Source organism: Schistocerca americana, chromosome 2 (genome assembly GCF_021461395.2).
Source record: "Schistocerca americana isolate TAMUIC-IGC-003095 chromosome 2, iqSchAmer2.1, whole genome shotgun sequence".
In the NCBI taxonomy this organism is placed as follows: Eukaryota; Metazoa; Arthropoda; class Insecta; order Orthoptera; family Acrididae; genus Schistocerca; species Schistocerca americana.
Window position 1 is genome coordinate 698,789,620 of NC_060120.1, and position 25,116 is coordinate 698,814,735.

Sequence of the window (25,116 nt, forward strand, 5' to 3'; positions counted from 1 at the left end):
AGACTGATGTGTCACTCATAGAAACACGTAACAGGATAACAGGACACAGTATTAACCAGCTTTGAGCTCTGGCTATTTAAAAAAAAAAGAAGAAGAGGGGGGGGGGGGGGGGCACATACCTCATCTACATTTTTAACTTCATAAATATGCTAAACCTTATAAGCATTTTGACTGAATCATCACTTATTATTTATTATAAATTCATGCTTTTTTACCATCTAAATTTTACTAATTAATACATTTTATTTTAAATATGTTATTGCCATTGTCATATAAACCATTTAATACTGGTTTTACGTCCAACTATTAAATGTAATTGCATCTGTAAATGTATTATCAGGTACTCCTGCACTTTATAATTCTATTATTGTTGGGAACTGCCGTGAGTAGTCTATCAAAGCAGAGAAACTCCAGTTGTCTTCATTATGCTATCTTTTTGCCTTAACCAACTGCTTTAATACTTACCTGGTCAGTTTGTGCTGTTCATAACTGCATCTTCAATAATGTTTCATCATATTTGTACAATTCTCAATGGATACAGTACAATGCTCTACAGCATTGTATATTTGTAGTATTATGACACCTCAATGTATCACATAGTTTGTCCATGCAATACTCTGTTGAACTGCCATATAGGGCATCAAGTTTTCATGTAGTATTTTAAACCTCCAGCTTCATTTACTTTTGTACGTTGTTCTTCCACGGTACAAAATTTTTCCTCAAGTCAGAAAGACCATTGTAATATGTTACACTGGTTTGCTGCACCTCTCCATGCTAAACTTATGTTGTGTAAGTCTTTTCATATACGCATAATTATGCATCCTACATTCATTTGGATCAGATTATTGTATTCAAGTGTTGCTGTCCCTCTACAGTTTCTATCCTCCTCACTTCACTTCATTACCAAATTAACTGCTCATAGATGCTTCAGGATGTGTCCTATCAGCCAATTTTTTTTCAGCCAAATTGTGCCCAGTCTGATTCAGTGACTCTTCACTACTCCACCAGGTATTCAATCTATACATCATGTGCTTGTATACTGTATTTGCCCAGTTATACGACAAGATTTTTCCAAAATTCATCACTTGAGAAATACAGGGTTGTATTGCTGCTGAGGCCAACATTTTTACATTCTGTAGTAGATTAATAGAGGCGGTGTCTCACATTTACTGGTGAAACATTGACAGCTGAGGTCTCATGCAGATTTATTTTGCAGAATTCAGAGGGGTTGAAGGGGGAACAATGACAACAGCAAATGTTGTTGTGCTGCCAACCACGGAAGTGAATGGATACCATGTGCATTGGCTTTTTGTAAAGATCTACCATGTTTAAAATGCAGTTTGCTTGAATCCATTGCAGTCAAAACTGAAGTGATTTTAAAATGGGCAAGTACACAGCAACAGCATTTATTTCTGCAGGAGACAGAAAAAGTCTAGATGGGCACCAGTGGCATATCTACATGTTTTGCACACCAGTGTTGTCAAAGCTCACTAGATGAGGTATGATGAGAATTAGAGGGTGTGTGTCAGCTGTTGTTTCTATGCACACAATGAGAGAGAGCAAGGCAGATGGCATGTTTGGAACAAGAGGTAAAGGAATTTGTCTCATTCTTGCATTAATATATATGTGAAATCCTCTATGTATTCAGGAAAAACAGCTGTTCTCAGGTCCCTCTGTATCCATGACCTTGGGAATCACAACACATTCAGAAGAAACAGCCAAATATTTATGATAACCAAGATTCAAAATTTTTATTGATGTCCATTTCACTCACAGCATTCCAAGCTGTGCTATTAGGTCCTACCCTAACCTCCACTTTGGAAATTGTGATACATGCAGAAGGAACAGGCAAATATTTGTGACATTCAAAATTATTCTTTGCATTGCTGCTTGTTTATAGAAACACATTGTCTCTTCCCTCCCATCTCTTGGAATAAATGAAACTATCATTCCAGTTAGTAATACCAGTGGTGTTGGTGGTGGTGGTGATGGTAATTAAAAACAGTGATACCACAGATTGGTATCACAGATACGACTGGGATAGATAGTAAGCAAAAAAGGAAATGAAGATAGAAATAAATTTCTTCTGGTATTATCGGAATGTAGAAAAATGAGTAAACAGCATAAGTTTACAATAGGTAAAATGTTAGCTTTTTTAAGCAGGTACGTTATACTGTATCAAAAGAACAGTTTGTAATTTTGATTAGTCAGATTCTGTTAAAAAAAAATTTTTTAAGAACTCTAGTGGGGGGGGGGGGGGGGGGGGGGATGCGGCATTGTATTATATTTCATGTCATCTTGTACTCGGGTAAATATGGCAGCATGTGTTACATAAATGGTTCCTCAAACGTGCCTCAGGCACATTATTTTCCTCCAGCAGAGGCATACATATTTATGCAATTTAAGCTCATTCTGGCTTGTCAAAGTAATTAATGAAGAAGTACAGAGTCAAATTGAGAAGAAGAAGGCTTTATGGTAACAACCTGATTCATTCCACATCTCTGTAGGTTCTCACTTTGATAGGATCTACATACGATGATGAATATTAAGCTACCAGTAGGAAATAAACAGTTGATATTTAATATAACTGAGGAAGCAGCAGCACTTTTCAAAGTAGTGACTGTCTTACAAATTTACTAGCTTACATTTAGCTAATGTATGCACAGGTAGTATGTAACAGGATAATAATTGTTTGTTGGTAGTACAGTTTTCATATTAAGTTTGAAGAGTTGCTTTTCTTAACATATATGATATATTCATTTAAAGAAATGGAAAGTCCTTGATGAAATAAGGATTTTGACTGCATACAGTTTTCTTCTCAAGGTACTCTTCACAAAAAATAAGAGTAGCTATTTATAGCAGATATCATTCTGTGTGTACAGTAGTACTTTTGTCAGAATCAATACCATAGGTCTACATAAAAGTTATCAAATTGTAAGAATAAATTTGTATAATTAGCTGTATCTTATGTATTTTTACCAGATTTGATCCACTCCATGCATCACTGACATCACAAACACAAAGGTACAATATTATCTATACGCACTTGTTAATCATCTTGACAATATTACATATGTTGGAATTCTCATAGTCTGATACCATACTCTCCCTTTGACAAGAATTAAGCTAGTAATCCCATAAAATATTGGGTCATAGGAAATTGCTCTTTTTACATGTAAGGAATACTGGCAGAATGGTTTTATTTTTATTTTTATGTATACGTCAAGTTCCGTAGGACCAAATTGAGGAGCAAATCTCCATGGTCATGGAATGTGTCAGTACATGAAATTACAACATAAAAGTAATAACAGATAAAAATAAATGTTTATGAACCCAAAAAACTTCAGTCCATAAGTTTAAGTAAACGTTATCTACAATACAACAAGAATGAGCTTAATTTTTCAAGGAACTCCTTGACAGAATAGAAGGAGTGACCCATGAGGAAACTCTTCAGTTTCAATTTGAAAGTGCGTGGATTACTGTTAAGATTTTTGAATTCACATGGTAGCTTATTGAAAATGGATGCAGCGGCAGACGGCACACCTTTCTGCACAAGATTTTAGGAAGTCCGATCCACATGATAGTTTGATTTCTGCCAAGTATCGAGTGAAAGCTGCTTATTCTTGGGAATAAGTTAATATTGTGAACAAGAAATGACAGTAAGGAAATATATGAAGGTTGAAACTTAAATAGTGGCAACTATTTATTCACAACCGATGCAAAAGAGTTACATGTTAGCACCTGTTACTGTCCTTCAAAGTAGTCACCAGCATTGTGTAGAACCCGTTGCCAGCGATGTGGAAGCTGTAGTATACCATTGGAAAGGCCTGTTCTGCTGATGGTGCAAATGGAGCAGTCTACTGCCTGTGGAATCTTTGGAACAGGTCTGAAGCGAATGCCACAAAGTGGTTCCTTCATCTTCGGAATCAAATCAAAGTCACAAGGACTTAAGTCTGGGGAGTATGGTGGATGGTACAGTACTTCCCAGTCCCATCGACCGAACAGAGCAGCCACAACTGGCGCTGTATGTGCCCTTGCATTGTCGTACAAAATGATGGGTGGGTTGCTCAGAAAGTGTTGCCGATTCTTTCCCAAAACTGGTCGCAGGTGATGCTCCAAAAACAAACAGTAGTACTGTGCATTGTCAGTCTGCTGTGGAGGAACGTAATGCATTAGGATAACACCATTACAGTCATACATGAGAATCACCATAACTTTAGACCACTCCATTTGCACCATCAACAGAAAAGGCTCTGCTAACGGTGTACTAAGCCTTCCACATGGCTGGCAACGGGTTCTACACAATGCTGGTGACTACTTTGAAGGACAGTAACAGGTGCAAACATGTACCTCATTTGTATCAGTTGTGGACCAAAAGTTGCCATTATTTAAGTTCCAACCCTTGTACATTGAGAGGCCAATGTCAAAATATCCAGACTCGTGAACAGGGGTCGACAAGAGGTTTGTGAACTTACATCACTAATTGCCCAAATCGCCTGCTTGTGAGCCAAAAATATCCTTTTAGAATGGGAAGAGTTACCCCTAAATATAATACCATATGACATAAGCGATGAAAATAAGCAAAGTAGGATAATTTTCATGTCAAACGATCACTCACTTCAGATACCGTTCGAATAGTAAAAATGGCAGCATTAAGTCTTGGAACAAGATCCTGAATGTGGGCTTTCTACGACAGCTTACTATCCTTCTGAAAACCTAGAAATTTGAATTTTTCAGTTCCACTAATCATAGGCCCATTCTGTGAAAGTAAAACTTCAGCCTTTGTTGGATTGTGTGTTGGAAACTGTAAAAACTGAGTCTTACTGTGATTTAGTGTTAGTTTATTTTCTACAAGCCATGAACTTAGGTCATGAACTGCACTATTTGAAACCAATCCATTGTGGCACACAACATACTTTACTACCAAGCTAGTGTCCTCAGCAAGCAAAAATATTTTCAAGTTACTTGTAATACTAGAGGGCATATCATTTATATAAATAAGGAACAGGAGTGGCCCCAGCACTGATCCACGGGGCACAACCCATTTGAACGTACCCCACTCAGATCCCACATCACAGCCTTCTCAACATTGTGAATAATGACCTTTTGCTGTCTGTTGCTAAAGCACGAGGTGAACCAATCATGAGCTACTTGAGCTACTCCCCATATTCCGTAATGGTCCAACTTCTGGAGCAATATTTTGTGATCAACACAATCAAATGCTTAAGTTAAATAAAGAAAATATGCCAAGTGTTTGAAACCTTGTTTAACCCATCCAGTACCTCACAGAGAGAGGAGAATATAGCATTTTCAGTTGTTAAACGACTTCTTAAGCTGAACTGGACATTTGATAGCAAATTGTGTCATATAAAATGATCACTTATCCCTTCATACATAGCCTTTTTGATAAATTTTACAAACACTGATGGCATAGAAATAGATCTAAAATTGTCTACATTATCCCTTTTTCCTCTTTTATAAAGCGGCTTTACTACTGAGTACTTTAATCATTCAGGAAACTGACCATTCCTCAAGGAAAAATTACAAATATGGCTAAATACAGGGCTAACAAGTGCAGCAAAGTACTTTAATATTCTGCTAGGCACTCCATCGTAACCATGAGAGTCCTTAGTCTTCAGTGATTTAATTATTGACTCAATCTCCCTCTTGTCTGTATCACAGAGGAGTATTTCAAACATCAGTCTCAGAAAGGCTTTTGCCAAGAAAGTTATATGTTTCCCTGTAGAAACTAAATTTTTATTTAATTCACCAGCAATACTCAGAAAATGATTGTTAAATACTGTACATATATCTGATTTATCAGTAACAGAAATATTTTTACTTTGAACTGACTTTATATTGTTGACCTTGTGCTGCTGACCAGACACTTCTTCACAACTGACCGTATGGTTTTAATTTTATCCTGTGAATTAGCTATTCTATTTGCATACCTCATGCTCTTTGCCTTCCTAATAACATTTTTAAGAACCTTACAATACTGTTTGTAATGGGATATTGTAGCTTGATTGTGACTACTTCTAACATTTTGATATACTTTCCGCTTTGTTCTACAAGATATCGTTATCCCACTAGTCAGCCACCCGGGCTGCCTATTACTACTAGTACCCTGTCGAGAATGTTGGAATGGAAAGCAACTCTCAAAGAGCAGGATAAATGTGTTAAGGAAAGCATTATATTCATCATCTATATTATCGGCACTATAAACATCCTACCACTCTTGTTTCCTGACAAGGTTTAAAAAACTCTCTATTGCTGTTGGATTAACTTTCCTACATAGTTTGTAATTAAATGTGACATTTGCTTGAGTACTAAAGCCTTGTAGTGTTAAAATTTGTGCATCATGGTCTCAAAGGCCATTCACCTTTCTACTAATAGAATGCCCAACTAGTAATGAAGATTGAATAAAAATATTGTGTATGGCTGTGCTACTGTTCCACTGCACCCTAGTTGGAAAAAACAGTGTCTGCATAAGATCGTATGAATTTAAGAGATCTACCAACATCCTTTTTCTTGCACCATCATATAGAAAATTTATATTGAAGTCCCCACATATGACTAAATTCTGATACTTCCTACAAAGTGAACCAAGAACCCTCACTAGTTTGAGCAGAAATGTTCTGAAGTCAGAGTTAGGGGACCTATAAACAACAACAATTAGAAGTTTAGTTTCACTAAATTCAACTGCCCCTGCACAACATTCAAATATCTGTTCAGTGCAGTGCCATGATACATCTATAGACTCAAATGAATCCTGTTTTTTATGTACATAGCCACTCGTCCACCCCGCAAGGAACTCCACGAAAAACAGCCAACTAATCTGTATCTTGGTAAAGGAAGCCTCTGAATTGCCAGATTATTAAGTGGTGCTCTGATATACCAATAATTTCTGAGTCAACATCTATAAACATTTCACTAAATTTATTTCTAATACCTCTTATATTTTGATGAAATATGCTAATTCCTTCTCTATTTAGTTAGAGGGACTTCCTTTAAGCAGGTTTACCTATCAGCTGACTTCAGTCTAAAAAAGGTGCAGCTCTAACACCAACTACTAGGAATTTTTCCATGAATGATCACATCACCACCACCACCCACTACACTGTCACCTATAAGCTTTGCCAGTCTCCCCTTCCCAAAACTATTGAGATACAGACCATGGCTAGTGAATCCCAATCTACTGACAGACCCAACAGGCACTACTGAGATGTGACCCATGCTTTCTGCCATCAGCGCCCTCTCTGCCCCATGTTAATGTGCCTAACAGCCGCGTGAAGATGAGGCTGATCATGATGCTGAAACAGTTGCACAAAATGCACATTAGTGCCACCAGTTTGAATAGCTACCTTTACCAGGTCACCACCTACATCATACTCCCTGTCCCTATCAAGACTGTTCCCTGCTCCACCCATTATCACTACCTGATCCTCCTCCATAAAATTTCGACATAACTCTCCTATAACGTCAGTCACTTGAGCCAACCCTGCACTAGGCTTCACAATGCTGGTGACCTGGTACTCACTCCCGAACACTTCCTGCAACTGCTGGCCCACTCCTCTACCATGCAAACTACCTAGCAGCAGAACCTTTTTTCTGTTAGACTTTGCAGCTGACATAGGCTCCTAACTGCTGAGGACTGCTGTGTGTTGCCTACATCTACATCTACAGCTGCGCGAGGCTCCTCTCCACTCAATGCTGACAGTTAGTCAAATCTATAGCATATACACAAAGCATAACTGTCTGAATACCTCCTCTTTGTAGCTGTCTTCTTGCCAACTGCCAGTTCCCATTCCCCACCACCTTTCACCCCCCTCACCCTATCTAGTTCCTCTTTTGTGCATTGTTACTGCACCTGAAGGGCACAGATCTTACACTCCTGCTCCTCTATCAACTTATTTCTACTAAAGATTCTGCATTCCCAGGAGAGGTCTTCCTAGAACACCCACTGGCTTCACCACTGCACTCCCCCCCCCCCCTCCCCCCACCCCCCAATGAAAATACTTTGAACAAATCCCACACCATAACCCACTACTCACAAACCTATGGCAGAGCCCACACTTCTCACTCGTGGTAAAATTTTACAGCTACTGAACAAAACTATACGTCTATGTTACCGAAGTTCAGTTACACCAGTAGAACTGTTTATAGAACTAACAATAGTGGTCTCAAAATTCTCTATCTACTAAGAAAGCAACAACTTGTATTAATACTACTACACCATAGCTAATACCAATACCAACAAAACTTCACAAAACTATTAACTAAATCCTAAAATTCTAACAGCCACTGGAACACTCAACGAAGTTAAAACACTGAATGAAACTTTGACTGAATTATTACACTAGAAACAATAAGAAACATCAGCTGAAAACTAAAGCACAAAATTTGCTAAATGACTTCAACACACAGAAAACTCTAAAAAACACAGCAATCAAACATTTCCAAAAGTTTATTAAATCATTATTTTGCCACAAACAGCATGAAACACCGCTGAAAACTATTAAATTTAATAGCTGTATAACAGTGCACAAATAAGTTTGTCAGTACTTAGCTTTATAACCACTAAAGCTGCAGTGCACGCCACAAAATGTAAGCACACTACTGAGGCATGAGGCTTAGACGAACAACGTAAGCACACTCACGAATAGCAGACCACTTGAGTAAATAACACAGGCAGAAAGACTGAGATTAGTGAAAATGCACTAACAATTTATTTTTACTGCAAATATTAACACAAATAAGCTTTAAAATAGTAACTGAAGTCTGTCTGCTGTTTGCCTGTGTCACAGAGAAAACCATGTAATGGCAATGACAGAATACTGGTTAGTTTTCAGCATTTTAGGAAAGCCTTTGCCCTTTTTTGAATACCATGAAATTTTCATCTAAGGGGTGTGCTGTAGAAATTAAAGTAGAGGATAAGCTCTTCCATTATCTAAAATTGAAAAATTGTCCTCTTGTCCAAAGTTAGACACCATATTATTCAAGGTAATTTATGTTCTCTTAGTGCATTTAATTATTTAGAAAAACTTAGCCCATCATGAACCATAGGAGTTACTAAATATTCAGAAGCGGTGCAATGCAACATGCTTGAGATAAAAAAATGATCATACTTTCTTTCTCAGAAAGTTGAACTAATATGAAGTTCTCAGGTTTTCAACTGAGTATGTTCATCAGAATGGTATGACATTTCAGTGACATCAGTTGAGTGGAAAACAGAGCTTTATATTATTTACGTAGTAGTTAAAATTCTTACTTAGTCCTTCCACCACAAACAGTAACATACAAAAAAATAAATAAAAGCTGTTCATTCTGTAATTTTATTGCAGGAACGTGACTTTGACAAGCATGTTGCCTACTGCCGTGATGAGCCAGCTGCACAAGAACTACTGCAAGAAAATGATGAAGTCCGAGATTATTTTGATGTAAGTACTCATTATAAAAAGTAATTACTTTCTGCTTTAATAAGAAGCAGAATCATTCATCAGTTCCAATACTTATAGTCCACTTGTTAATAATGCGAAAAGAATTTTTTTACAACTAAGGTCTTGTAAACTGTGCTCTTCTGTGTTATATGTCTGTGTTTTGGAGTCTCTGATAAGATCTTGGCACAAAGTAATTGACTGAGCAGAGAGCAGTGAATTACAGTTCATTTTAAAATACTTTAGAACAGAGAATAGATGATGGCATATTCCCTTGCTTCCTGTGTAGTTGTATCATTCTTCCCTTGTCTTTTCTGTTACTTGTTGCTTGTTATGTGTGAAATGATGGCATACCTTCTGCTGTCATAGAAGTAACTGTGAAATGTTTAACTGAAACTCATGAAAACATGTTAATAAATGTTGTAGTATGCAGACTAAGTGAGGATTGTCATGAAATGATAATGAGTTAGACAATCACGTGATTCGAGGTTTGTTTTACTCGTACATGTACCTTTTTTTTCTTACTGATCTTATCCTAAATTATCACTATATTGACACAGTCATAAATGCCAAACTAGTTGCAATTGATAAGGCAATGGGTTTTTGATCTTAATGTAAGCATCTGTCAATCATTCTGAAGGGAACATTTCATAAGATCTTTAGCCTTTACAGATTTAAACTTTTCTCATGTTTCATGCAATTTTTTGGTTTTAAACCTCGTGGCCCATGGGTAAAAAATGTTTACCTAAAAAGTTTAAATTAACTGCTTATTTTTTAAACAAGATACTAAAGTGGTTTCTGCTTGAATCATAACTGGACAATGTTAGTTTCTGAGTATGTAGAACAAACTGAAGACAATGTGGATTTCAGTAAGTTTTTAAGTGGAGCAATGCAAACAGAATCAGTATTTTACTATTTCAATGATGAATTTAAATAACTGATTTAAAGCAGAGGTGATTCATCAAGTTACAGTGTATTTTAAAGGTAAGTTTCAGGGTTGAAATGAAAACAAAATTTTTCTCCCAAGAGTGATGGAAGCACTCATTAATATGACATAATACATAAACTTTAAATATGTAGGTGACCCTTAATTTACAGTCTCCATCACAAATTTTCCACATTATTCTTAAAGAAATAGAAAAAGAGAGCCTACACTAGAAAATAGCTGTAAATTAAATTGAGTAACTATTCTGTCTCTGTGCTGTTAAGTGTATCTGCGTACAGATGAGTTGTTTCCTTTTCTCAGTTTTGTTAATTGCTTCAATCCTGAATTTCCATTATTGTTGTATAAAGTGAATATTATATTTGGGGACAAAGTATTTTTATGAAATAAAGCATGATTGGACCTGGAAGAACATGGGGTACCCTAGAAAGCTTCCATCTAGTCCTCTACATGATTTTAGAGATCAGCATCTACTACAGATGATGGCATCAAAGTACAGATAATGAAGCTTATTATTGACTCTGTACTGCTCACAATAATTCATACTTTCAGTCACTCCTTGACCCCCTAGTGTTTTCCCTGAGGCCTGGTAACAGAGACTTGTGAAGCCACTACCAAAGAAGAATTTTGTCACAGCACTCTCTGATTACCAACCTATTGGCATTCTTCTGGCACTTTCCAAAGCCTTAGAATAAATAGTACATGACCAGATAATCAACTACTAATTAATGACATACCTACTAAAGCAACAAAAATTTCTTCATGTGTGCACTTGGCGAGAGGACAAATATAAGGATGTGGAAGCATATATAATGAGACATAAGATAGACACTGCCTACAGGAAAATTAAAGAGATGTTTGAAGAAAAGAAGACCACCTGTATGAGTATCAAGAGCTCAGATGAAAAACCAGTCATAAGCAATGACGGGTCACCAGAAAGGTGGAAATGGAAGAGGATGTAGATGAAGGTGAGATGGGAGCTATGATACAGCATAAAGAATTTGACAGAGCACTGAAAGACCTAGGTCAAAACAAGGCCCAAGGAGTAGCCAACGTTCCATTACAACTACTGATAGCCTTGGGAGAGCCAGCCATGACAAAACTCTTTCCTGAGCTAGACGTATGAGACAGATGAAATACCCTTGGACTTCATGAAGAGTATAATAATTCCAATTCCAAGGAAGGCAGGAGTTGACAGGTGTAAAAATTACTGAACTATCAGTTTAATAAGTCACTGTTTAAAATACTAACAAGAATTCTTTACAGAAGAATGGAAAAACTGGTAGAAGCCAACCTCATGGAAGATCAGTTTTGATTCCAGAGAAATGTGGAAACACACAAGGCAATACTGATCATAAGACGACTTCTCTTAGAAGGTAGCTGAAGGAAAGGCAAACCTACATTTAGACCTTTTGTAAACTTAGAGAAGGCTTTTGACAGTGTTGACTCTGATACTCTCTTTCAAATTCAAAAGGTGGCAAGGGCTAACGTACAGGGAGTGAAAGGCTATTTACAATTTATACAGATACCAGATGGCAGTCATAAAAGTTGAGTGACATGAAAGGCAAGCAGTGGTTGGGAAGGGAGTGAGACAGGGCTTTGGCCTATCCTCAATGTTATTCAGTCTGTATATAGAGCAAGCAGTAAAGGAAACCAAAGAAAAAATTGGAGTAGCAATTAAAATCCATGGAGAAGAAATAAAAATTTCAATGTACGCCAGTTACATTGTAATTCTGTCAGAGACAGCAAAGGACTTGGAAGAGCAGTTGATTGGAATGGACAGTGTCTTGAAAGGAGGATATATGATGAACATCAACAAAAGCAAAACAAGGATAATGGAATGTAGTCAAATTAAATCACAAGATGCTGAGGGAATTAGATTAGGAAATGGGACACTTAAAGTAGTAGATGAGATTTGCTATTTGGGCAGCAAAATAACTGATGATGGCCGAAGTAGAGAGGATATGAAATGTAGACTGGCAATGGCAAGAAAAGTGTTTCTGAAGAAGAGACATTTATTAACATGGAGTATAGATTTAAGTGTCAGGAAGTGTTTTCAGAAAGTATTTGTATGGAGTGTAGCCATGCGTTGAAGTGAAACATGGATGATAAACAGTTTAGACAAGAAGAGAATAGACGCTTTGAAATGTGGTGCTACAGAAGAATGCTGAGATTAGATGGGTAGATCATGTAACTAATGAGGAGCTACTGAATAGAATTGTGGGAGGGGGGGGGGGGGGGGGGAAGAAAAAGTTTGTGGCATAATCTGACTAGAAGACGGGATTGGTTGGTAGGACATATTCTGAGGCATCAAGGGATAACCAATTTTGTGCTGGAGGGAAGTGTGGGAGGTAAAAATCGTAGAGGGTGATCAAGAGATGAACACAGTAAACAGATTCAGACAGATGTGGGTTGCAGTAGTTATTTGGAGATGAAGAGGCTTGCACAGGATAGAGTAGCATGGAGAGCTGCATCAAACCAGTCTTTGGACTGAAGACCACAGCAATATACACTTATTATCCCATTAAAATTAAGAATTCTTGTTTTCAACCAGATTTTTCTTGTTTCACAAACCTCTCAACTAGAACAGTGTGCCTAAATTTCTTGCCTCATCACTCGATATGTCAGAAAATATCACTTTTGTACAGCTATAAACACACGCTTTTGTAAACCTATTGCTAAATGAAATGCATCTGGCTATCACGAGAGTGAGATGTGAGGCTGTCAGTGACTTCAATGACAATACCAGAATATTATTGAAAGATTTTTCACAAAACCTTAACAATATCTAGACATACAAAGGCTGTCAGTGTCGCTAAAATTAGTGGCTAGACACTCATGGAGGACACAGGAATTGAAACTGAGGATAGCAAATCAAAAGCAGAGATACTGCTCTCATCCAATGTTCAGATTATATGGATGTACTGCCATTGTTTACTTCTCTCACCACAACAAAATGAGTGATACAAAAAATTTTTTTTAAAAAAAGAAGTGATTGTATGGCATTTACCTGTCTACAAAAAGAATAACAGAAGTGAACCACAAAACTGTCATCCAATCTCATTTATATTCATCTATTGTAGAATCCTAGAACATATTCTGAGCTGAGACCTAATGAGTTATCTTGAACACAATGATTTCCTTCATGCCAGACAGCATAGATTCTGAAAAAATTGGTTATTCCAAAATCCAACGTGTGCTTTCCTCTCATGATAACCTGAAAGCTATGGATCAAGGCAGTCAGATAAATGTAGTATTTCTTGATTTCTGAAAAGCATGTAACTCAATACCACACCAGTGTTTATTAACAATAGTATGAGTTTGGGGTACCAAACAAAATTTGTTACTTCAGTGAGGATTTATTGGTAGGTAAACCACAGTACATTATTTTGGATGAAAAGTCATTGACAGAAGTAGAAGTAATTTAAGACATGTCCCAGGAAAGTGTGCTTGGACCCTTGTTATTCATATTATATGTTAATCACAAGACAAGACATTATTAATAACAACCTCAGAATGTTCACAGATGATGCAGTTATTGGTAATCAAGTACTCTCAGAAAAATGCCGCAGTAATATTCATTCAGATTTCAGTAAGATTTCAAAGAGCTGTAAAGATTGAAAACTTCCTTTAAATGTTCAGAAAAGTAAAATTATCCACTTCACTAAATGAAAAAAAGTAGTATTCTCTGACTACAACAGCAATGATTCAGAATTAGAATCAGTCATCTACACAAATATTTTGGGAGGGGGGGGGGGTTACAGTTTATTGGAATATGAATTGAAACGATCATGTAGATTCAATTCTTGGTAAGGCAGATAGCAGACTTTGGTTCAGTGGATGAAACTGGGAAAATGCAGTCAGTCTAAAAATTAGATTGCTTACAAGTCACTCGTGCATCTCACCATAGAATATTGCTCATATATGAATAACCTATAACAATTAGTACTAACAATATGTTGAATGAATACAAAGGAGGAAAGCAGGAATGGACAAAGATTTGTTTGACTCTTGGGAGACAGTCACAGAAATTTTAAAGAATAATTAGCAGACTTATGAAGATAGATGCAAAGTATTCCGTAAAAGCCTAGTTACCGAATTTCAAGACCTTGTATTAAGAGGACAATGCAGAGATATACAGGGTGAGCACAATGTCTTGCCCTGATTATAAAAATTTTTAACATAATAACCATTTGACATAATAAGTTACATTTGATGCCGTTACATAGGTTAGTGTTACTAGTTTTTTTTTAAGACCACTTACGTTAGTAAACCTCAACATGTGCTCCCTTGGTAGCTTGGAGAATGTCGAAATGGTATTCCAGTTCCCGCCAGGTGTTTCGTAACATGTGTTCTGTCACAGTACCCACAGCAGCTTGTATCCTAGCCTTCAGTTCGTCAATGTCAGCAACTGGTGTGACGAAGACTCTGTTCTTGATATAGCCCCAGAAAAAAAGTCAAGGGGTGTAATGTCTGGAGAGGGGAGTAATGTCCAGATTGGTGGACTGGAAGGAACGGTCCAAAACCCTGGCCACCCTGCACTCCAGACATTACACCCCTTGACCTTTTTTTTTTTTTTTTTTTAAATTATTGTGTCAAACAGTTACTCTGTAATAAATTGTTATAATCAGGGCAAGACTTTGTGCTCACCTTGTACTTCAGATCGCCATCTATTACTGTGAAGTAAAAATTAGACTAATTGTAGCATGTAAAGAGGAATTTAAGCAATCATTCTTCTGTGTACCATATGCAGTTGGAACAGGAAGAAACTCTAAAATGTGGTGCTATACAAAGTATCATCTGCCATGCACATCACAGTGGCTGTGGGTTATGTGTGTAGCTGTAGATGTTGATTGTTTATTATTATTATTATTATTGTTATTGTCATTGTTGTTGTTATTGTTAGTGTCAGAAGCAACAGTAACAGTACTGCTAGCATTATGTTATTAGTTCTTACAAGTAAGTATTGTTATTCACATTGTCAACATCGAAACCATTTTTAATCTGTTAATACCATTTTGTTACTATTTATCATATTAAAATTCTCGTCATTTCTTAACCCTTAACTGCCCGAATTTTTCAAAATTGGATATTTAAATTTATTTTCAATTTTTTGACTTCTTGTGCATCTAAGTAGAGCATATAAGCCATTATTTGACTTTTCTCTGTCTTAGTTTGTCTGTAACATAACGTGTCCATATGGACACGCTGGGCACTCAGATGCATATTTGAAATATTTTCTGTGATATTGAAATACATTTGAAGATATGTTTTATTAATCAGAGTTTTAAAACAAGTAGGCAAAATTTGAACAAAATAATTCTTACAAACCAATTTATAACACCATACACAAAACAATTCACAATCATTTGTTTTACTGACTTTCATGGTACACTTCAAAGCATTCTAGACACAGTCCTACATCACATTTCCCACATTTTGAGTGAACAACTGATGATTTCTGTTTGCAGTACGAACCTACACATCCTCTCATCTTCTCAGTTTTCTTGATATAGTGCTTTATGCCATCATATCTGATATCACTTGGAACACGCAATTTGTATCCACACATAGGACTGATAGACGGCCTGCCTGCTCCTTTTACGGGATTCATATATCTTTTTAGGTAAACTTGTACAATTTCTCTTCTGAATTCAGGTTGAGTAGTCCTAGCTACCGTTTCTTTCTTCAGCTGCCATGCATTATGTACAGATACGTCAATCAGCCAAGAAAGTAAAGCCCAGTACCACTTCTTGTTTCGAATGTTTATTCTGCATATGGCAATGTTTTCATCCATACATTATCCACTCCTCCCATGTGTTTATTATAGACTGTGATAATTTCAGGACATTGTACTTGAACTGTCTTCTTCTCCTTTGCGAAATATCTTTTTACAAATGATGCAGGTTCAACTCCTTCACAGGTAGAAGCTACAGTAACCACTGAATTGTCCACCCATTTTGTGACTATAACACAATCATCCTTGGAAAGTGAGGATTCAAAATATGCCCTTTCTTTTTTTACTAGCACTTTCTTTGAGGAAACTGGGCACGATTTGGGAACTCTGTTTTCTCTGATAGTGCCTGTTGCTCCATAGCCCTTTTCTCTCAGATATGACAGAACAGAAAAACCCGTACGTAGGTTGTCAAAGAAAAAGTGGAATGGCAGTAGCTTTAAATCCAGTGTCAAGCCATCTATCATGTGAACGAGTGAGGCTTAGCAAACTGTGCTTCATATACTGTATTTGGATTGGGTGATTTTCCTTGATAAAAGGAAAAATTTACCAGATATCCAGAAGTAGTGCATAAACACTATGCTTTATATCCAAATCGTATCGGTTTCCCCCTAATAAATTGCTGGCAAGAGTGTCTCCCAAAATATTTTATCATTGGTTCATCGTAAGACATGTTGCTGAAGAACAAACAGCTTATTACATTTGTCTCTTATTATTTCAATAAAGGGTCTAATTTTCCACATCTTGTCCTTTTCATCAAATTTGTTATTGTCGTTACAGTGCAGAAATCTAAGAATTCGTTCAAAACAATTTCTCCTCATGGCATTGCATACAAAATCATTTCATGTGTCTAAATTGGAATCCCACTATAACCTCTTATTAGGGAGAGAGTTATAACTACTTAGAATGAGGATCCCCAGAAAACACCTCATTTCTTCAGAAGTTATATTAGGATTTGGAAAGTTCTTGAAAAGTGCGTAGTGCTTTGACTCATCAACTAGGAATTGTATCAGATCGTCATCAAAGAATAATTTGAAAATTTCTGCTGCAGACTTATCAACATACGTATCAAAGCATGGATCAGGAAAAGACTTCAAATTTGAAAATAGTGCACCATGAACCCTGGTTTCTTTGCATATTTCTGTTCCTGTAATCTATATTTCTAAAATCTGTTTCTGTGTGTGTGTCTGTTAATCTTATTTCAGCTTCAGTCCGAAGTTGTCTAGGTTTGAGATTATCTGCTATTCCTCCTTCATCCTCATCACCCGAATCCTCATCCGTGAGGACTGCTGGATCAGGGGGCGTGATGTAAATTCCATCAGCCTGAGGAGCATTTGAATCCTCAAACAGGTTGTCTAAAACATCCTGCACAGTCAAACCAGGCTCTAAAGATTCTGCCAGACCTCTGTTATGAAATGAAAAGATAAAAAGAAACGAAATAATTTTTGACCCTGCAACTGCCCAGCATGTCCATATGGACACGGCTGAAATAATCACTTCATAAACAGAAAGTGAATCGATGGATAATAACTTTTCTCAAATGAAAATCTCTATAAACATATTTATTAATAGAGGGAAACATTCCACATGGGAAAAATATATCTAAAAACAAAGATGATGTGACTTACCAAACGAAAGCGCTGGCATGTCGATAGACACACAAGCAAACGCAAACATACACATAAAATTCAAGCTTTCGCAACAAACTGTTGCCTCATCAGGAAAGAGGGAAGGAGAGGGAAGGACGAAAGGATGTGGATTTTAAGGGAGAGGGTAAGGAGTCATTCCAATCCCGGGAGCAGAAAGACTTACCTTAGGGGGAAAAAAGGACGGGTATACACTCGTACACACACACACACACACACACACACATATCCATCCACACATATACAGACACAAGCAGACATATTTAAAGACAAAGAGTGCCAGCACTTTCATTTGGTAAGTCACATCATCTTTGTTTTTAGATATATAAACATATTTAGATATACTGCAAACAGTTTCACATGCCAGAATGAAGAAGTTCTTTACGAAACATTACTTACTTTACGTCAACATGCTCCATTGTGGACGTCAAAGCACTCCCTGAAATACAGGCTGTCACAATTACAGTGTAAATGGTAACATTAAAGTGTTAACACAATGTACGTAAAATTCAAACCCTCCCTGAAAATAATATGTGACCGCCAACGCTAAAAATAATTGTAAGCCAACAATGAAGTAAAAACAAAACTAGTCAACAATTGTGTCCATATGGACACGTCGGGAAGTTATGGGTTAAGAAACTTTGTTCAAAAACACTATGTGTGAAATCTTGATGTGGTGCAAGAAGAGTCTGAGGACCCAGATATGGTCAGCTTAAGTAAATAAATAAAAATATGATCAGAACCATGCCGAAACATTGTTCAGGCTCTGCATCTTCCCATACAGAATGCTAGAGTAGTTCATGCAATCAGACAGTTTTGTAATGTCGCAGCAGATTCCTGGGACATTTTGAGTCAGCTAAAGAAAAGCTAAGTTTTTCTGCAAACTCATCAGTGGCAGATATTAAATGGTTGTATTTCTGGAAGTCAAACTGATAACTGTGATGCTATTAAATCTTTGTATGATAATTTGAATTCAAACACCTCTGGAAACCTTGCAAGAAGAATACTAGAATGATTGTTGTCCAGACTTCCTTTGAGACTTTTTTTAATAATATCTTTACCTCTGCGTGTATTCAGAAAATCTGGAAAATAATCCTACTTAAAATAATTGCTGTGAACTGATATTATATTAAAAACTGCTTATTGTTTTTTTTTCATATTCTGGCCAGTAAAATTTTAATTTTTCAGTGATAATATTATTTTTCATCACCGTTTTCTGTCACTCTTCCAAATTTTGTAGCTTGTTTGAACTGAAACTGGAGGCAACTAATATTAACATCCAGTGGTAATGAGGAATTTGTTGGCATATTTTAATATTTTGGAAGGGTTTTCAATATTTTTCACCAATTTTGATTATAAAGTTTTTGTGGTCCCAGTTGAAATATTGACTTCAAGGGCCACAGTTGATCTTTCTGCCTTTGGTTCTTATGAATCAGGAATGAACATTTTTTTTACCATGTCTTTTCCTGCCCGTGCTATCTTCTAAATATGTTTTTGTGTCATGTAACATGATATGAATATTCCAGATATTTCTTTCATTCCTGTTCAATGTCTAGCTGTTTTTTAATATTTTACACTTTTATGTCAGCAGTTATCTACCTCAGTTTACTTGTAATTTTGTATGGCAAAATGCAGGGGGAAATGTTCAGTTGAAAATTACACAGAAATTTGAAAGACTTTGTCTTTTACTACACAGCAGAACTGCCTTTCAATACTCATTGGTTTGCTGCCTATTTCATTCATTTTTGATGACGCAGGAAGTATGACAGTATGGTCAGATATTCCAAAATGAAAGCAGAACTTTATTGTATTGTGTCTTAATTCATCAAAATGCTGTAGATACAGGTAGCTGTTTCCGTTTTCATCTCTAGTGACATCTGTGCAAATTAACTTGGAACCATCTTCTTGGTTAGAGTCAATAGATTCTGATGCCACATAGGATCAAGGTACTTAAATTTGCAGCTATCCTCTTCTTAGTTTCTGTAAGAGACTTTGAAATGTGGATAGAAATATGTTAGCTATTTTTGTACATGGAAGACTGACCATTGAAATAATTAACACCTATAAAACCTAGTGGCTACATTATATTTTCTAGTTTACACAAGAGTCACTGATTACCCAATGTTGCTCACTCATCCAAATTTCTTAAAACGTAAGTTCATCAGAAAATAATTTCTCACACATTTAGGCCATCTAAAAGATTACAGACTGTTCTAATCATTCTTTCTGATCAAACTTGAACCAGTCATTAAAACTGTCACCAGTAAGTATAGCAACTCTGAATATTATGAATTTGACATTAGCATCTGTCATACATATCACTGTCTAGTAAGGAAGGAAAGGAGATTAGGGGTTATCATTCTGTAGATGATGAGGTCATTTGAGAGAGAATGAGCACATGCTTGGATTTGGGAAAGGCGAGGAAAGAAATTAGCCATGCTCTTTCAAAGAACCCATCCTAGCATTTACCTTAAGCAATTTAAGAATTCGCGGGAAACCTAAATTTGAAAAGCCACATGGGGATTGAAACTGCCATCCTCCTGAATACACCCTCTCCCTACCTCCACCACTATCCTAATGGGTGCTATGGCTTTCTTATCCAAAAGAGTATTTGTTTTCACTTATCAAACGATAGAAAATCCAGGATGGAATGTAACAATATTATGAGAAGGAAAGTTGCTATTCACCATATAGAGGAGATGCTGAGTCGCAGATAGGCACAACAAAAAAATCTTTTTGTTGTGCCTATCTGCAGCTCAGTATCTCCACTATTTGTTTTCACTTAGTAATTTGTGTATCAGCTGAGCTCAGTTGGAACTGTATTGATTCTAAAGCTAGCCATTGGCACTCCTTGTCATTAAAAGAAACAAAAGGTAAGCAAAAGAATCATGCATGAAGATAAAATCAATAGATTGAAATGCATTTTAGCACACATATTTTGATGTTGAAGGGATAGCTTTTCTTGTAATAGCTTTTCTTGTGATAGCTTTTCTGCTGACTTCTATTGCTATTTTGATGCCACATGCCCAGTTGTAATCACAAAAGTTAAACGTGTAATAAACATAAAAAAGTATGTGGATAAATAGTAACACGGTGGAAAATTAAAATTATTCTGTTGTGTAATGGATGTTTCAAGCTATATGAAGCCTTCAAAATTTATCATGGTTACTATAAAAGGAATTCATGCTTTCCTGCCAAATTTTATTAATGAAAGCATCTCATGTCATCGAGCAAGTAATGGTGTTGTCTAGTTGAATATTTTGATGTGTTTTTTGCTTGTCATCTCCAGCCAAAGTGTTGGGTTTTTATGTCCAGTTTGTTCCTTTATAACTGCTGTACCATAACTTCTTAGTTGAGGATCCAATGAGTGGGCCATATGCATGCCTACAGAAGAGACATTATGAACAGTATTGCCATTCCCCCTCTCACCCCCTCACCATGCTGAGGGTTGAGGCATTGAGTCCTTGTCCCGCCTTTCTATTCCACCCACTTTCACATCAGAACATTCCTGATGTATTTTTATTAATGCCACATCCTATGTGGAGCTTAGTTGGGAACTGCTGTCCCAGTGACAAGTTTTTTATGTATACTTATTTCCTCTGCCTCTTTGCTGACTGAATCCCAGAACCTGTTGGTGTGGTACAGCACCATTTTTTTCCCAAAACAAACACGTCATTTGTTGATGCTGTGTTCTGTCACAGCAGACTTGTCTGTTTGGCTGAGATGAATGCTACTCACCAGGTCTGAGCAGTAATTTGAGAAGCATTGCTGTATCAGGCCAATGTACTGCATGTCACACTCACAATTGATGCTACTGCAGATGCCAGGTGTCTGTAGTCCTAGTTGATCGTTGACTGACCCAAGCAGTTTTTTTATTTTAACCTTTGAGCAAAAAACTATTTTTATGCTGTGATTCTTCATTATCATGGCAACCTTGGATGTGAACCAGCCAGCATACAGAAGGAACTCAAGGTGCATTAGCAAAAATACGTCAGGAACACTCTAATGTGAAAGCAGTGGAGGCAGCTGGTGGAATAGATGGGCAGGACGAGGACTGGATGTGCAGACACCCCTCCACCCTACCAGGTAACATCATCCCACCATCAGCTGAGACATCTCTTGGGGAGTCACGCAGTTGGTTTTACCCTTTGAGCCCATGACAGAGTAGTCTGTGGTCCAAAGGCCATAAAAGAAGTCTGAACAGGACATGAACCTGACACTTCAGCTGTAAATGAGACATAGGAAACATGTCTAAATGTTGTGACAAGATGATACTACGACTTGGATGATAACATGAGAAGATTTCATCAACAGTACTGCAAAGATTTACTAACATAGACCAGGGGCAGCTTTAAGCCAGCTTTAAGCTTCACACGATGTTACTACCAGTGTCAGGGTAGAGATAAACAATTTTAGAAATTGCAGAGAGAAGTCCTGTATGGACTTATTATTAACTACAGTGAGGTTTACATGAAAGACCAACTTGAAATTGCAGACATCTTCACTGAATCCTTTTCTTTAGTTGGGCAAGCCATCAGACACAAACTTAAAAAGCTACAGTATAATTTTAAAGACACTTCATCTAAGCTTATCATATACCTATTTCCTACAAGTTGCAAAGAAATAATAAACATCATTGGCTCTCTAAAATCTTCCAATGTTAGCTTTCTAAAAGCATGTAGAAAAATTGTATCCTTACCACTTTCTCAAGCAGTAAATCATATAATAGAGTCAGACATCCTCCAAATAGATTAAAATAACCTTGGGGTCTCCAATCGTTAAGAAAGGTGACAAATACAAAACTGAAAATTATGGACCAATCTCTGTACTTCCTATCTCCTGAAAAAGTCATTTATAATAATGTTATAAATGCAATCTTATGTTTGAAAACCACAATGCATTTCTAAACTAGCAGTGCAGCTAAGTAAAGAGCTGATAAGTTATCGAGAACAAGGGACATGTTGCAGATATAGACATAGGCCTTAGAAAGCTTTTGAATTTGTGAAAATTATTTTCCTATTAGAAAAGCAATGGACCATCAGTATAAGAGACACTGCTTATGACCTAATCAATTCCTATGAGTAACTGAAAGAGTTTGTGCTACTTAAAATCGAAGGTGGTGTTCACAAATCTAAAATTGCTGATATAAAACAAGGGAGGCCCACAGGGCCCTGTATCTGGCTCTCTCTCTATTTGATTTGTGTGAATGTCATTCAGTATTGCTGTCTAAGCTCCAAAATATTTCTGTATACAGATGATATGTCCTTTGGATCTTAAAAGGAGTCATTTAATAAACTAGAGACCCATTACAATAATGTGAAAAATGAAATTGCTCGATCATTTAATGAAAGTGACCTAAATGTAAGCTCCAATAAGACATGTCTCATGGAGTGCAATAACAGTAGACACAAAGATGAAATTAAAGTGTACACAGGTGGCTGAATGGTAAAATAAGAGTTTAGTGTAAAATTTGTTGTTTTAACCATTCAAGGAAAATGAGACATGCATTTTGACTCTGTAGCATGTAGGTTATATATGAATATGTAGTATATTTGCAGTCAATGTGATTACTAAGTTTTACGAAGATATTGTTGCCCTAAAGACTGCATACCATGCTTTACTTTTCTCACACCTGAACTATGGTAAGAAATTTGGGGAGCAACAACCAAAGTAAATCTCTGCAAGCTACTGGTTCTTCAAAAAACCTATATGAATTGTGTGGAGATAATATAAGGAATTGTTTCATGTCACGCCATGTGTTCAAATACTGTTGTGCTGACCATAATAATCATGTATATTGTAAAAGATATGTTGCTTGTTAAAAGATTGATCCTAACACACATTCTGATTTGAATCTGTATCATACTAGATATTAAGAAAATTTTTTCATCAGCAGCCACAGAACAGCACTCTGTGAAAAGAACTTGCAGTACACAGGATTCAAAGAAGCATATGTTCTGCCCAGGATAGTTTTGACTCTTCCCAAAACAAAGCTTAAGTTTCAGCTCAAGAGATTACTTCTACAAAATCATTCTTACACATTAGAGAAATCTCATAAACATGTAGAATAAGAAGTGTTTGTGAGAAAAAAGATATAAATAAGAAGCAAACAATTTGTGGGAACTTTACCAGATTTTAATCTAAGGTGTATTCAGAAGACTGTATTATTGTGTTGTGTATCAGTAATTGTAACTTTTGCTGATTTTGTACATATTGTTATATGTCATGGAGTAATGCACAAGACACAGCATATATTTCATTACATTTATTATTACTTCTGTGGTCAAAGATATTATGTACAGTGGTCAAAGATATTTTATATACGGAGATGAAAAACAACAGTAATTATTTACACTCCTCAACATCCTCACCTCTTTGTTCAGTCTCAAGTGATGTGACCAGTTGCACAAATCGGCTGAGCACTATTCTGTCTCTCCGCAGCCCTCTTTCAGCAGTGCTTGGGCAGTGTTTCTTCCTGTCATAGTGCAATATATCACTTGCATTTGACAGGTTTCCTGTTAGGACACTAGATTTACTGATAATTTCAGAGCTCCAGAAGGTATTCTTTCTTCCACCTCCTCATGAAGTCATTTCACAGATGTTCTCTCTACTTTGCCTCTCTCGGAATATCCTTCTGGGTTGGAGACCAGTTGATAATGTAGTTAGCTACTCTCCAGTTAAGAACTGGCTTGATGTCAGTATTTCCAAGTCACCCTGTGTAATTAGTCATGAGTTGACGGCTGCTTCTATTTCCACCAATAATGTTCTAAGTGTTTCCACATCTGCTGGGTATTTTGTGAAATTCTTTCTCAACTTCTTGTTCCGTTGTTCCTAACAGTGTTGTGTTCTTGGTGCGAAATTATATCGTAATCTCAACACAACAGAGGGCACAACAGATACCTATTTGAAATCACTGTAGAGAAAATTGGAATAATTAATTAAGGGAAAATTACAGAGAGGTTGTACAATGTACAGAAGACAAGGAGGAAGAAAACTAATCAATTAATATCAGAAGCAAGCTGTTGACAGCATAAAACAATGACAAAGAGAAAAGTAAAGTTATGTTGTAATGGAATAGACAAATGTTTTGACAGTGATTATTTTGTAGTATTTGCAGTGAGCTGCAGAGTTTGTATTGGTACCAATAACTTTGCTAAAACTTGGTTTACATTTATCTGAATTTCTGATGAGTGCAGGCTGGTAGTGATCGAAACTATTCTATTTTGTTCATAAGCATATTCTTCCAGAGAAAATTATGTGAAGCTCAAGAGTGACATGACATACAAGGTACACAGAAATGTATTTGAATGAATTAAGATAGTAAAACTAATTTCAAACATCACTATCGCAGGCAAG

At 36.6% G+C, this 25,116-nt stretch overlaps 1 protein-coding gene across 2 annotated transcripts in view; it reads left to right on the forward strand.

Annotated features, from left to right (window-relative positions):
• The window catches only part of LOC124593678 (obscurin), a 688,571-nt gene that overhangs the window by 30,052 nt on the left and 633,403 nt on the right, over positions 1-25,116 (forward strand). For both annotated transcript variants that reach the window (XM_047131972.1, XM_047131974.1), the window contains exon 3: positions 9,345-9,440. In XM_047131972.1, the coding sequence (XP_046987928.1) occupies positions 9,345-9,440 (96 nt within the window). The remainder of the gene's footprint in view (positions 1-9,344; positions 9,441-25,116) is intronic.